At 37.2% G+C, this 15381-nt stretch overlaps 1 protein-coding gene across 1 annotated transcript; it reads left to right on the forward strand.

Moving 5' to 3' along the window:
- The first annotated feature begins 987 nt into the window (after nucleotides 1-987).
- LOC104603445 (transcription factor bHLH48-like) lies at nucleotides 988-5946 on the forward strand. The gene is made up of 7 exons (XM_010267469.3): nucleotides 988-1916; nucleotides 2030-2173; nucleotides 2284-2349; nucleotides 3972-4040; nucleotides 4248-4319; nucleotides 5172-5358; nucleotides 5539-5946. The coding sequence occupies exons 1-7, from the start codon at nucleotides 1383-1385 to the stop codon at nucleotides 5574-5576; spliced, it is 1110 nt and encodes a 369-aa protein (XP_010265771.1). The 5' UTR covers nucleotides 988-1382; the 3' UTR covers nucleotides 5577-5946.
- Nucleotides 5947-15381: the final 9435 nt, after the last annotated feature.

The raw sequence follows: 15381 nt of genomic DNA on the forward strand, positions 1-15381 counted from the left end.
ATTTTTTGAAAAATCAATAAGGTCTCAGCACCGATGCCAAATATCACCTGATTGAGATGTGTGGTATCAGATCATATTGAAAGGGTTTTGGAAGGTATTTTTATTAATAGGACATCCGCATTCTATTTCTATTTGGACGGGGTGTCTGGTAATGTGGACCCAAGACTTAAAATTAGGTTGGGCCACTGGGCCTAAAATGGACGTGTGGCTGGAGCAAAAGTTGGGCCTAAACAGTTGGTAGACCGTAGACTTTTACCTTATGCCCTGAGCATTAATCGAAACAGGAATCATGTGCGTAACTAACTACAGCATCAGTCACAGATCCACATGACCGTCTGATTGGTATAATTGGTTCCACTGCGCATATCCAATGGTGTATTACACAACGGAAAATATCTATGTTAACCATGTGGCAGGCAAATAGAAGATCAGCTTGTCCGGACGTGTCCAGCTATTTGTGGAATGTGGCATACATATTTGGATTAAGAGAGCTGACATCTCAGTTTATTCGAATCCGACGGTTGCCAATCCGGTAAGTTATAAGTGACCAGTGGATATTCCATCAGTTAACACATTACCCCTCGCAAAGTACGTGTCTTCTTGTATGGTAAAACCTTCACACGTGCTGAGACAAAGAAGAGAAATATGTCGGCACGTGACAAGAACAGGGAACTTAAGTTGTGAGGACCCTCTTTCTCTCTCTCTCTCTCTCTCATGTCAATTTTGAAGCCATAACCATTCTTTTGTATAAATGCAAGAAAATGACGCGTCGCCCTCACGATTAAAACTCCTGTCGGGGGGGCTTTTTTCGGTCCCCGCCCTACGACACGGATGTAATAGTGAAAGACTGAAGGGGAGATACGGATACGCGTAGAATGCCCCGAAGGGACACGTACGCTGGACGCGACAATACGGTCCGTCTTGTGAGGACACCCTCCCCGATCCCCTCCGCAATCCGCATTTATAGCCCTCCGCTTCTCTCCCTTTCCTCTCTCAGATTTTTCTCTTTTTTTCTCATTGTCGAATACTTAGTCCTCTCATCTCCTTCCACTTCCACCTTCTCTCGAGAAACCGTATGAGCTATCGACAGTGATCCTTCCTCAAACGTAAGGCGATCGATTTTTCTTCTGGGGTGGTTTCTGGTTTGTTCTGTCGAATCCGAGCTCTGAATTCTTCTGCTCGAAGCGACTCCGAAGTTCGGATTCCGTTGTAACGCCCACCAAGGAGCTTGAGCTTGTGTGGGTTGGTCATTGGTGTTGAATTGAGGGAATGCGAAGTAGATAAGGTTCTGTTTGTCTCTGTGAGGGAAACCGGAAGCTCAGTTCCGTTTCCGTTTGTTTGTTAACCAATAAGTCTAGGATTTTGAGTGAATTTGATCATTCATGGAGCGGATTTCGTGTTTCGATAGCAGATCTGAAGGTTGCAAGGATGATAAGCAGGAAATGGCGGAAGATAGCTTTGAATTCGGTGACGGAATATTAATGACGGAAAATCTTCTACAAGAAGCAACCGTTCCAGGGAGCTCTTTCACCGCTCTTCTCGGACTCCCGGCGAATCAAGCTATGGAACTCCTCCAAGATCCTCTTTCCGGCAAACCTCAGACGGTTATCGCCCCGGAGATGTGGAGAGATAGCCGGAGTGGACAGGAGGACATGCGCTACACATTCAACTGCTCTCCAACCTTTCCTACCGACGCCGCTCTTGTCGAACGAGCGAGCAAGTTCTCAGTCTTCGCTGCCGCACAGAACTCGACTGACAAGTGCCCTGTTCCTTCGAATTCAAACGAGAATTCGCTCAAACCGAAGAGCGAGCCCGCCGATTCCGAGTCAAACCCGAGCTCCTGCCTGGTTTCCTCCGATCCCGCAACGCCGAGCGAGAACCAGGCGTCGACGAAGCGGAAGGAGCGAGAAAAGAAGGTAAACATTCGAAATCAGCGCTCTAGGGTTTCCCTTTCTGGCAACTGGTTCTCTCTCTCTCTGCTCAGTGTAAAGCTCTCAGACTGTTCGCTTTTTCCATTTCCGGAAATCAGGTTAAGGTCCCTGCTAAAAGGAGCAAAAACGTGGAGAATGAGAGTTCGAAAGCAGGCGAAGCGAAAGACGGCGAGAAGCTTCCTTACGTTCACGTTCGAGCTCGTCGTGGCCAAGCAACTGACAGCCACAGTTTAGCAGAAAGGGTAATCTCACTTCATTAACTTATCACACAAGTCTATTCCACGTAATGATTAACAATAATTACTTACTTAAATCTTAAATCTTAAATCTCAATTAATTTTTCGATTTCCAGGCGAGGAGAGAGAAGATAAATGCTCGGATGAAGCTCCTCCAGGAACTGGTCCCAGGCTGCAGTAAGGTTAGTTCTCTCTTCTTTGTCATTTTGAATGAATCTAGGGTCATTATCGTAATTTTAAATCGTATTATAATCTCCTTTGTCGTAGACTTTTGTTTTTTGAAAATAGATTGGCCATTGATGCTAGTGGAATAACGATAATACCCTTTGAAACTTTGAAGTAGACGGGGGGGGCCGTCTGATCTGGTAAATTAGTTAGGAATCTCTGGTGGGAAGGGGTAAAAGCGACAAAAACAAGAGCCTCCCCCTCCCCCACCCAACTGCGAATGATAGAGGAGACGCGACGTGATAGAGATGGACCATGAGTCACTATTTCCGTGATGGCGTCCTCTTCAGGAGTACGTACTCATTAGCTCTTTTACCTATGGATGGTCCCTCGAAATTCACACCCACACGATTTTCGATGACCATCCAACGGTGGTCAGTGGGCCCTAGGAAGTACGTTGAGCTTGTTCGTCCACAGAGACGAGTCTGAGGCTCTGAGCCTCCTCTTGTGTGGGGGGGGGGGGGATGATCTCCGTGTATGGATACAGAGACCGATAGCACCGAAACCAACTCGGCCGTATGTGAACGTTAGCGTGTCTGATCTTTTGACTTCTCATCCGACGATTAGGATCACCTGATTGAGTCCCCTCTTTGAGAGCCATAGTGCTCTTTGGTGGTCCAGTCCATGTGTTCATCACATTTATTGTCTTCTATGATACGAGGACCACAGATCTTTCAACGAATCACGATTTGATGGCCATAGGGTTGGAGCTAGTGGGAGGACCGGTGGACCACATTGACAGTTATATTCTAATCCGATGGTTGTCTGTAGCGGTCCCGGATGAGACCAATCTACTTTATGTGCTCCAGAGCACATATTATCCAGTTGCAGAGGGAGGGGGGACTTTCCTAGTTAGTAGAATAGTAGTTACCATTATCTGGGCCGCCAAATAACGGGAAACGGAAAACGGAAAAGGTTGTTTGGAAACGGAGAGTACCAAATTCCAAATATCGATTTGTTTTGTTTTGATATCCGTCCGAGTCAGACTCAGGACCACATCAAATCCGAAGCTTTTAGGAGCCCCCTGATGATGGACAAACATGCGCCATCACATCAGGATCACCAGTCCTGATTCCATGTAGCATCTGGTACTGGTATGGCCTGTTGAAAATTGCCATTCAGTGTGTGTTTCCTGACCATTGGATCTTTGGGTAAAGACTTGGGGTGACCATAAGATGACATGGGTTGGACCGTAATTCTGGATGGAGGAGTAAAAACTTAATCGATAGGGGCTTAATAGGATAGGATTGATTGTTATTTCAAATGTGGTCCATCAAAGGTTTGGGCTACCAGTAACCTGGTACGACCTGTAATCACCATTATATATCTCTTTCCTGTTTCGCTTTTATTATAGAGATGTACGGTGTAGATCAGCCAAATATCATCTCGGAGAATTTGCAGGCTTTCGGTACTTTTTCGTTATAGGGCATTTTAGTCATTGTACACCAATATTAATCAACAAGGCCCTTCTTAATTACTCAACCTTCTTAGAAACGGGAAAATGTATCACCATCTTAAGCGTTTTCTCCTTTTTTTTGGTTTCATTGGTGCTCTTTTACGAAAAAAAATGCTTTTGCAGATTTCTGGTACGGCGTTGGTGCTGGACGAGATAATCAACCACGTACAGTCTCTACAGCGCCAAGTGGAGGTCAGTGTCCGAATTCAGAACAGAACCCAACCCCTCCTTCCCTCATTTATTTTCGTTTCGAGTTCGTTTTCAACTTTCTGCCCGATAAAGGCATAAAGCTATACCAGCAATAATAGCCGGATGCTGCGTGGGCGTTTTGGTCATTTTGAATCATTATTTTCTTGCACTTTGTTCTGATTCGAGGTTTTTTTTTTTTTGGGGTTTCAGTTCTTATCAATGAGACTCGCTGCGGTTACCCCGAGGATCGACTTCAGCCTCGACAGCTTTTTCGCCGCAGAAGTACGCACTGCCCACTATATTTATGGCTCTCTTTTTTCTTCTTGCAGGCAAAAGTTAATTTCTTAAAAGTTTATTGACTGTTAATTCATCGTTTTTAAAAACTTATTGACTTTGTACCACACCGTGTTTTTTTCTCTCCAAAGATTAGAAGTACTGGAGTAGGATTAGCAAAAAACAGACTAGAAATATCTAGTATGAACGCAGACAGAAATGGTTAACCCACTTGCCAATGAGTTAATGGTACCTGCCACCTTCCATTAAGAAACAAAAATTAGAAGTGAATGGCGCCTAAAATTTCTTCCCAGGACAACACGAAACCTGTTTTTGTAACTTTACCGAATATGCCTGAAAATCTTGTCTGGGTTCAATAATTCTGTTTGGGGGGTGGGGACAGCACTTCTTAAGTAGGCCTGAGCGACAGTTTACAGTTCTATTAGTGCATGCAATATTTCTGCTACAGCACTCCAGTGAGAATGAAAGAGATATTAGTGCCAACCCAGTACCCATTATTAGCCTGAGATCTGCAGCGCTTCAAAAAGAATGTCCAGGATCCTATGGCCATGGTTATCGACTATGGTTAGTTTTTGTCAAAGAGTCTCTTAAACCAGTGCTTTGATATATGTGGTGGTTCAGTCCACTTAGGGTTGTTGGAAGGGTGGTCGATCCTACTTTAGCTTTCCCTTCTCTTCATGGGTCCCATATTTCCTTAACAAGGGCAGACATGCAAGGGTCCTTGTGTTACAAAAGTCTCCGATTGAAACACCCGTGATATTTGAATCTCGTCTGGTTCTCACTCATCTCCTTTCATGGTGACATGACATAACTTGTCTATTACTTGTTGGTTTCTTGCAGAGTGGATGTGTAACGCCCAGTAGCTGCCCCAGCACAGTGACGTTTGAGCCATTGATGTGGCAGCAACAACAGAATCAGCCTCTATGGGAGGGTGACGTGCTCCAACGACAGATGTGGGAAAGAGATGACAGCCATAGCTTCCTTGCACCGGAGAACTTCCTTTTCAGTTACAACTCAGCAAATTCAGGTAAAATTTTAAACCGTAACCCATTATTATATAAATAAATGATCACGAACACAAAACACAGTATAACATGTAATCATATACAAAAGAAACTGAAGTGAACAATGACAGGGAACAGAAAAAAAAAATAAAAAATAAAAAGTCAAAAATGATTAACTTGGTTCCAAATTCTTATTGTTGCAGTGCCTCTGAGCTCGAACCACCTGAAAATGGAACTATGAAGCCGGAATGGAGCCTGGTGGCTGCTTGGTATTGGTAGTGTACATAATGGATATATTATTAGCAGCAGGTAGCAGGGTAGTGAAGAGGAGCAGTCAGCAACTCAGCATTCCTTGGGGTTTCGATGTTTATGCGGTGTTGGCAGAGACATCCAGAAAACCCTAATTTTTCATCATGTAGGGGAGCTAAAGAAATAGAAGAGAATAGATAATTCGATTCCATAAATTTTATATATATGTCTAAATCTAATTACTAACTGGGTCATTCAATCTTCTACTTAAATTTCATTTGTGAGATGATTGATTGATTCATTGTATAATTTGGAACAAGTTGTTGCTTGAATATTATTAAAATCGCCTCTCTTTCCTCCTATTTATTTTCATTTCTCATGTATGTCTGCTCCAACGAACCCTTGCATATATCCATTCTCTCATGTTAAGATGAGGATTTGGATGCATGTATGATAAATATGAATGAATCTGTATGCGCTCCACGGCTCCAGCTGTCTCTATAAAAAAGGCCGATATTAATACTATAGCCCTAACTGACGATAATTCCTGTATTTTTATAATTTACGATGTATCAATTATCTGTCTGATATCGTTTTAGAGGGTGGATAAGTAATTTACGTTTCTCTTTTTATCCGAATAAGTTATTTACATCACACAAAAGCTCTGTGGATGGTTGGGCTTCCTTCTTCAATCCATGGGCTTTGATTCTTCGAAATTGCAAGGCTCATTACGTATACCATTGGATTGAATGCTTGTTAAATTCGCGGACGGTCATATCATTGGAAAATGGAAACAGAGCTCTCTAAAGTCTACGCCTTAAGCTTGAAGAACGAAAGAAAGAAGAAATCAAGAAATAGTAAAAATAAATAAAGAATGAAGAGAGGGAGTAAAGGCCGTAGGTTGATAAGTTGATTAGGTGGTGCTTTGACTTTCGAAGTTTCATGTATGAATGAAACGAGTCACACGACGAACTGAACACAGACAGATTCACGTATGACATGGCATTGCTCTTTCATTTGCTTTAGAACACTACAATTACAACCCGAATTTACGTCATCCACATCACATGTGTTACAGTCACTGAGTCGACCCAATCTACGCTCCCCGCCACCGACTGCGGTGCCGTTGGCTACGGATGCGGGAGGTGGACGAGTCAGAAGACTACCGGAAGGCCACCTGACGGCGACGATGTTCTTGAGATTGGGGGGGTGGGGGTGTTGGAAATCGAGGGAGCTCGGGTTTTGGGTGGGATGCGGTTGATGTACCGTCCCACGGAGTCCTGACCATCCTCTTGGAGTTGGAGAAGGTAAATAGAGTACGTAGTGTCGACGGTGAACGCGACGAATGTGGAGCACCACCGGCGGCCGTGTGATCGACGGTAAGTGACTGAAGTTTTGCCAAATTCCATGTAAATCAATGATCAGAAGGACGTCATCGTGAGATATTTACATATTGCCGGCTAGGCCTACTGTTTTTGACTTTTCAGGAAAACCCGAATTTAAGTGAGATATTTTTAGATATTTAAAAGTGTGCTTGGGCTTGTTACATAATAATTCTAGATAATGATAATGATATTAATATTATATTTAAAATTTTTTATATTTTTTTATTTCTTATTTTTATTATTAATTAGATGCAGGTTGAAAATTCAAATCTCATGTAAACATCTTTTCAAATACGTGATAATCAGATCCAGTTAAGTTTTAAGAATTATTAATAGACCTACTTAGTTGGTTAGATTTTTCTTTTTATAATATTTAATCTTTTTTGTGTATCTTTTTTTTTTGTTCACTTATAAAAGAAATGTAAGATTTAAATGGAGAGAATTGAATGGGTTTAAAAGTAGTATTTCAAATTACAATTTAAACCTCACAATTAAATAGGGACCAACTTCAAAATTGAGTATTTTAGTCAAAAAAAAAAATTTCACAATCTTATTCATATTTTTAGTAGTAGTATATAAATATAAAATTATAGATGTATCCAGTTTTTTTCTATACTTTTTTTTTGTATTTTTGTGTGTAAAAATAATTCTAATATGTTGCACTTTTGTTTAATATGATAAATATATGATATTATACATGTGTCTAAATGTTTTTTGAAAAATTTATATATTTTTTTTATATTTATATTTTATATTTTATTAACTTTTATATTTATTTATGACGTTAAAGGTTAACATGTTTGACCCAAAATTTGAACTATTAATCTTTGCCAAACAGTAAAATAATTTCATCTTGGTCAGTTCTAAATTATGTATTTCATTTTCATTATCAATAAAAGTAATTGTTTATTACACTCATTTTTTTAATTTGATTAATAAATATATCATAAATGTGCAATTTTTTGTAAGTTTTTGTAATTGTTTCTATTTTAAAAATTTTATTACCTAACTATGACTCATAGGTTGATCAATTTGATTCGGATGGTTGAATTGCTTAGTCACCACTTGGATTAAAATTGGATTTTTTTAAGTCAATTTTAAAATATATGGGTTTATATTGTTAAAAATATTGACACATATCTAATTTAATAAGAGAATATGGGGGTTAATAATTTTACTATAAGACATAGTAAGAGGGGATTAAATGAGGTGAGAAGTAATAATTGAAATTACATTTTCAATATTATCATTAGAGATGGACTAAATACATAATTATGAGCATTTTAATAGCCATTAAAGCTAAGTTGGCATTAAAATTATAATAAAATGACTTTTATACATTTTCTCAAACAAAGAAGTAGAGGAAAATTTTAGTTTAAAAAAAATCACATTGCATTCACACTTTTATATATAATATAGATATGGTATGAAATAATGGTCTGTTTGGTGAATATTGAGCATATGGACACTAGTCCATGTGCTTAAAATCGACTAATAACTAAAGTTGTCCAACCCAAATAAGCTAGAGACAGATTTTTTTTATGTATGTAATAATCCATGGATTATTAGGTAGAGAAACTGGCCCATTATGGAGCTTCACCCAGAAATCTCAAAACAACTCTAAATAGCCTTGTAATGGACCTCAGAGCAGATATTTTCAGCGTTTTACTATTTATGTATCCTAGGACTGACAATTAATAAAGTATTGGGGTTTTTACAGTTGGGGTAAGTGCCAACTCGGAATTCATGCCAATACACTAGTGGGTATTCGTGTTTAGGTGGAGGTATTTAAAATTTTGAATTGTTAAAGGTCTACAACGAAATTCAGAATTCTGAGGTAGAATGCAGTCTATTTATCTTCTAGCTGACAGTGACGGACTCCAGGATTCAAATAATATCTTCTACTTGACAGGGACTGACTCCTGAATTCAAATAAAATCTTCTACAACCAAGCTTGGTAGACCAGGTTCCATTGCTTTTTGCTTTTTTGCTTTTTGCTTTATTTTTCAAGGATCTACTATTTGATGATATCACCACTGTGGATTTTCACAGAGAACTTGAACTCAAGATACATCCATACATGATAGAGACAACATGCTCCAAGTATTCCAATGTAACCAAGGTTTCAACTATATATAGCGTATTGTATCATATTTTTCCGTATCCAATACACTTGTTTACAGGTGCTACACACATATACCCACCCATGATATATAAACTAAAATTTAACAGAAAAAAATAAAAATAAAAAGAAAGGCATGCTGGCTTAAAAGTTAAAATACCAATATATCCCTGTTGATACATAGGTCTATGGATACTTTGAACCATGAGTTTAACGTTACTAAAAGCATGATCTTTAGGGCATTCGTTTTTTGGATTTTGAGAAAGAGAAAAGTTGGTCAATGGGATTTTGGTTTCCGTTGAATAAAAATCTCATATTCTTTTTTCAGATTTATGTGGAGATCAAGGAAACCTATCTCTCGAGTGGGTAAATAACTTTTCCACTTGAAGGAAAATTGCCAACACTTAATGCAACAAAAATGCCTCTTTTAATAATGGATTTTTATAGCTAAAATGGTTATTGCCTTATTTACCTAGAAAAAAAAACATGAATAAATACACTTACCCCTAGATAAGTAATTTACCGAAAAGCGAACTGGGCTTAGTAATGATCCCCTTGGTAGAAAAAGCAAGGGGGTGGCCAGATCAGAGCCTATCTAATTAACCAGCTGCCATCTAATCCCAAATTCAACAAAGGGTTCCATAACCAATCTACTTCTCATTTACATATCTGTTGTTTCTAGGAATGAGATTTATCAGATTCAAAACACATCCTTTCTACAATGGATCATTACCCAATGTTGGTCTCAGTCATTTGGGGGGTCTTAGGAGGGGTGGACGGGATACGGGTAAATAAACTTTAAACAAAGTGGCTGCTCTCAGACGGATTGCCACTTTCTCAGTTGTCAGCTTGAGATTCTACCATTACACTAAGCAATAGAGGTGTAATATGGGCTGGGCCTTTTGCAGGCCATTCACACCGTAATGGGCCGGTCCTGCCTGGCACAAATTCCCTAAAGGGGAGCCGGGCATGACCAATGGCCCAGGTCCTGCGGACCTAATTGGGCTGGGCTGTGTTTCAAGTTGTGGGCCAGCATGATTTTTTTCATTTTTTAGGAAGAAATTGAAAAAAAAAAAAACAATGAAAGTAAAAAATTACAAATTTATGATAAAATTAAAATAAGAAAAGAACAAATTGGAAAAAACATAAGATTTTATTTCATATGAATAATTCAATTGAAAAAAAATACAAGAAATTAAAAAATATATATATAACTTACAAATTTACAAATTACAAATAAAACTACAAAGTCGCATTGATGAACCTTGTGCCCGGCACGGCCCGAGCCATGCCGGGATTGGTGGGCCGTGCCGGGTTGTGCCAACCCGAGGGTGGAACAGCCCATTTTACACCTCAACTAAGCAATGAGCCCTTGTTTAATTGAAATTCATCGATGGGAACCTATCTTCTAATCACAGCCTTCAAAGCAACTTGAAATTTATCAACATGAATCTTACCCAGAAGAAGGTACAAATTACTGGAATAGGTTGATTGGTCATTCAGGTCTCCACTCTCCACCAACAGTAGGGAACAGGAACATAAAAGAGATATGTTCGTGCTATTCTTTTGACAAAGACAGTTTGGCAGAGAGCATCTGTCGCGCTATTGCCATTTTTTATGTATGAACCCTCTTGTAACAATTAAGACCACAGAAAGTCCCCAACTGCAACTCACTAGAAATTATGTCGGAAGGTGATTTTCTTCTTAGGAGAGAAATTTGTAATATGTAACCATTATAAAATAGCCTGTTTTTATAGTACTTGAAGTGCACATTACATATTCTTTTGCAAAATTAGGATTCTTTTCAAAATTTAAATATACCAGGCTAATTTTTTCACTTATGTTCATAAGAGTAAGTTTTCTAGTCATTTAAATGTAACTAGTGGAACCAGTGCGATGCACGGGCTTTGTTAAAACAAATTCAAGCAATAGAGCTAGGGGTGCAAGTTAGGTGTATTCAATTCAAGCCTGACCTGATTCAATCAAAGCTTTTGCACAGGTTGGGTTTGGGTTTTTGAACTTTAAAATGGGCTTAAGCCAAAAAAATAAAATAAAATCAGGCCTAAACTAAACTTAGATTAGGCTTACGTTGAGACATCGGGTACTGATCCGATACAATTTAAGTTTGCCCAAAATTTTATAATATATATCCATATATCATCAACCTATTTTATTTGAAAACTAGTCGATACTTTTTTAAACCGAATTTCAAATTAGAGTTAATGGGATTTTAAAGAGACCTAGATACCTATAAACACCTAACCACAAAAGTTCATCACAGATATCCCCCATTTAGCCCTTGATCTGGGCTATCTCATTAGCCAATATATCCATTTTTTAAATGCCATTGATCATACCATTTATAGACCAATCAAACCCCACCAAATGATCCAATAGATAAATACCTTTAGAAACCTCATTGTCAACACCCGATTTTTGCTTAGTCATCGCTAAAATTTACCCCCAAACACCCAATTAGATCGTTATGATCCCTCTGAAGCGCCTAAAAATCCCAAACCCTACCATCAGGCCCAGGACCTCCTAAAATACCTATCCATGAAATTACAACCCAAGATTCCTCCACTTAATCTTTAATCAAATCAAGATTCCCTTTTGAACCCTCTCGTTAGTCTAAAGCATCCCAAGATCTCCTTAATCCTAACACCTTTGAACCAATCAGACCATACGATTGAACCCTAGACACACCAAAACATCTACCCATAAATTTTCAACCCACAATTCTCCCACTTGCCCCTTCATCAAATAAAGATTATATTTTGGCCCTCTAAAACCAATCAGATGTTTCCATCAAACCCTAGACACCCTAAAAACCCTACTCACAAAAATTCAGCCTACAATACCTTTGTTTGCCTCTTCATTGCACCAAGATTTCGTTTCAAAGCTTCAGATTGACCGAATCAAACCCTTTTCGAAGCAACTCGATCCAAGCAAGGTTAGACCAATCTAACTCTACCAATCAATCCAGAATGCTCTAAATTGACTGAATCACTACCCTCAAGATCTGCCTAATCCAGGCCTATTTGGGCCAATTTGAACCCTCCAATCGAATTCAAAATGCTTAAAAACCTAACCTTGTAAAATTTTAACAAAAATACCCTTATTTGCACCTCCATATAAAAAATATTCTATTTTAGTCAATCTCATTGCCCGCACATGCAAAACCACTATGTATACTCAAACCAATCTACCCACATTTTTTACCCAAAATACCCACCATTATATTAGAATTTTAGTTTTGAACTCCTTAGGCCCAAATTGACCAAAATACCCCTTGAGCTTAAAGAAATTACTAAATACCCCATACAAATCCTAAAATTACAAACTACCCTTACCCCCATTATAAAATCCAAAGATAATAATAGAAAATACTATTAATTAAATAAATACCTTAATTAAAATAATGAATTAAATACTATATTTTATTAAACATTGTAATTAATAAAAAATTTTGTTAACAATATAATGTTAATTAAAATGCTATATTTAATAAACACATTATTTATACGTAATAAAACCCGTATTTTTATTTATTAGATATTGTATTTTGATTTAGTAAATACTGTATCTTTATTTAATAAAAACCATATTTTTATATACATAAAAATCGTATTTTATTCAATAAATATAACATTTTTATCAGGGGCGGAGCCAGGAATTTTTATGAGGGGGGCCAAGACTTACGGATGGGCCATAGGGGGGGCCAACCATTGGGTGAAAAGTGAGGGAAGGGAACAAAATTACATATAAAAATGTATTGAGTGTGCAAATTTTTGGACCATAGGGGAGGCCATGGCTCCCCTGGGACCCCCCTAGCTCTGCCCCTGATTTTTACGTAATGTATTTTGATTAAATAAATACAATACTTTTATGTAATGAAAACTGTGATTTTATTTACTAAAAAAATATATGTTGATTTAATAAACATTGTAATTATCGTTAAATAAAAAACTCTATTAAATCGGGAATGGACCTGATATGGATTGTTATCTGATTAGAACCCAGTCCATTTAATAAAGCCTCCACGTCACATTAGTTAAATGGACTGGGTTAACATATTCAAACCCGACCCATACCCATTCGGAGGCTTTCTTCTTTGCCCGATGTTCGCTCAAAAGAGCGAACACGAAAACAAACCAACATGTAGTTTCGGCCAATCTTTGCATGAAACCAAGGAAAAACCATCGTCTTCGTCCAATCTTTGCATCAAAACTGACCAAGAAAAGCTAGATTTGGCCGTCGTCCAATCTTTAAGCTTTGGACTTTCATATGAAAAAGTGATTAATGCTTTCGTGTCAAACAAAGAGGATTGAAATACATACCTTTCAAAATGATCCAAGAGGAAGAACCTACCGCCCCTCGCTTTATTATGATTTTTTATCAAACCAATTAGAGAAACAACCCTACTATTCGCCCAAAATAGAGAAATATAAGTTGGGTTCTGAACGTAAAGAACATAGAGAGATTAGAAAGAAGAACTAGCTGACCTTCGGCCCTTGTATGTCTTCCTAATATTGGTTCTCATCTAAAACATGGGTTATGATAAAAGTGGGTTATTTGAAATTGCCACATACTTATTATTATTATATTTTAAAATAAAAGAAAATAAGAAAAAACACAAAAAAATGGAGAAAATAAATAAATAGCTTCTCTCAAAGGAGAGACATGTTGACATGGAGAAACAAATTTTAATAAATGTCTAACCATTAGTCTTATATTGTAATGCACATAAACCAACTTTCAAGAGTCTCATAGGATAGACGGTTCTTCTGTTTCGTATGGATGAGGCCAAAGGTACTCCAATTGCGTTCACAGCCACCAAATGAAGCAGTTTGTGATAATACCTTTATTGCAATCTTTCGAAGATGTGGGGCATCTTAACCATACACCAACCACTATTCAACTGAAAAATATAAAATAAAAATATTTCAGTATCATATATCATTAAAATAAAAGATTGCTTAATAAAATATTAATAATTCTAAAATATATTAGAAATTTATAACTCCATCATACCTAGGTTTAGTTTTATCTCGTGCTCTCTGTGCCAAACTATCTCCAAATCCTCCTAGTGCTTCACAGAATAATTTGATCAAATCATCATCAAAACATATTATATAATTTATAAATTTGTAAAAACTAATGAACAATAAATTAACAAATAATAACTAATAATTATATAAAAATTTACACATCCTGCATTGCAATGACAATATTATCTTCATCAAGCTCCAACTTTGCAACTACATTTTTCAAAGAACTTAACAAATCTTCATCAACATTGAGTTCCATAGAATATTAAAATGTTGGATTCAAATAATATGTTGAAATTCAAAAAATATACTAATATTAATGATTATTTTAAATATTTAGTCAACATAAAAGATTGAATGTAAATAATATAAATTTAAGAAAGAACATACCTGCTTTGTGAATATTATTGACGAGTTGTGAATTCCATCTCTTATTTATGATGTTTATGATCTTCTTATGGGAATTTGGGCTACCTTCTTTAATTGTTAAAACAATTTTTTGCATTGCTTTATATATAATTTCCATTATTGTCCATTTTTCACCATCAACTATTCGAAGCACTTCAACGACGAGCTCAATCATATTACAATATAGAGAAGTCACTCTCCAAAAATTGAGGTTACTGATTATTTTTTCAACTTCTTACCCAATTGATGTTTTACTTTGTTGCAACCATCTTCAGTCATCTAAATCAATCATGGCTCTCAATGCTGCTTTTTGAGAAACAAGACTTTATAGTGCAATATAATGAGTGGCAAATTTGGTAGGCCCTAGAAAAATTAGTTCTCTGTCTTTTATAAATTTCCTCATCAAGTTGAGAACTATGGCATAATTATAGATAAGGGTTATAATTTTCTGCCCTTTTGCAATAAGACTAGACACCTTAGCTAATTTTGAATATCTTCTAACATCAAGGCAATACAATGGGTTGCACATGGTGTCCAATATATGTGCTTTTTATTTCCTTTTAACATTTTCCTATCTGATTTGTAAGCATTTCCATTGTCAGTTATGATTTGGACAACATTTTTAGGACCAATTTCATTAATCATTGAATTCATCAGTTTATACAAATATTGTGCATTATGGCACTTATTTGATGCATCAATATATTTGTGAAATACTGTTTGTCCATTGCAATACATCATAAAATTTGTAATGGACAATCTGGTTGGCCCTGTCCAACCATTACACATGATGGTAAGTCCATAACTGTCATCCTTTTAATAGAATGCTTT

This window comes from Nelumbo nucifera, chromosome 2 (genome assembly GCF_055504915.1).
Source record: "Nelumbo nucifera cultivar China Antique chromosome 2, China Antique-T2T, whole genome shotgun sequence".
Taxonomy (NCBI): Eukaryota; Viridiplantae; Streptophyta; class Magnoliopsida; order Proteales; family Nelumbonaceae; genus Nelumbo; species Nelumbo nucifera.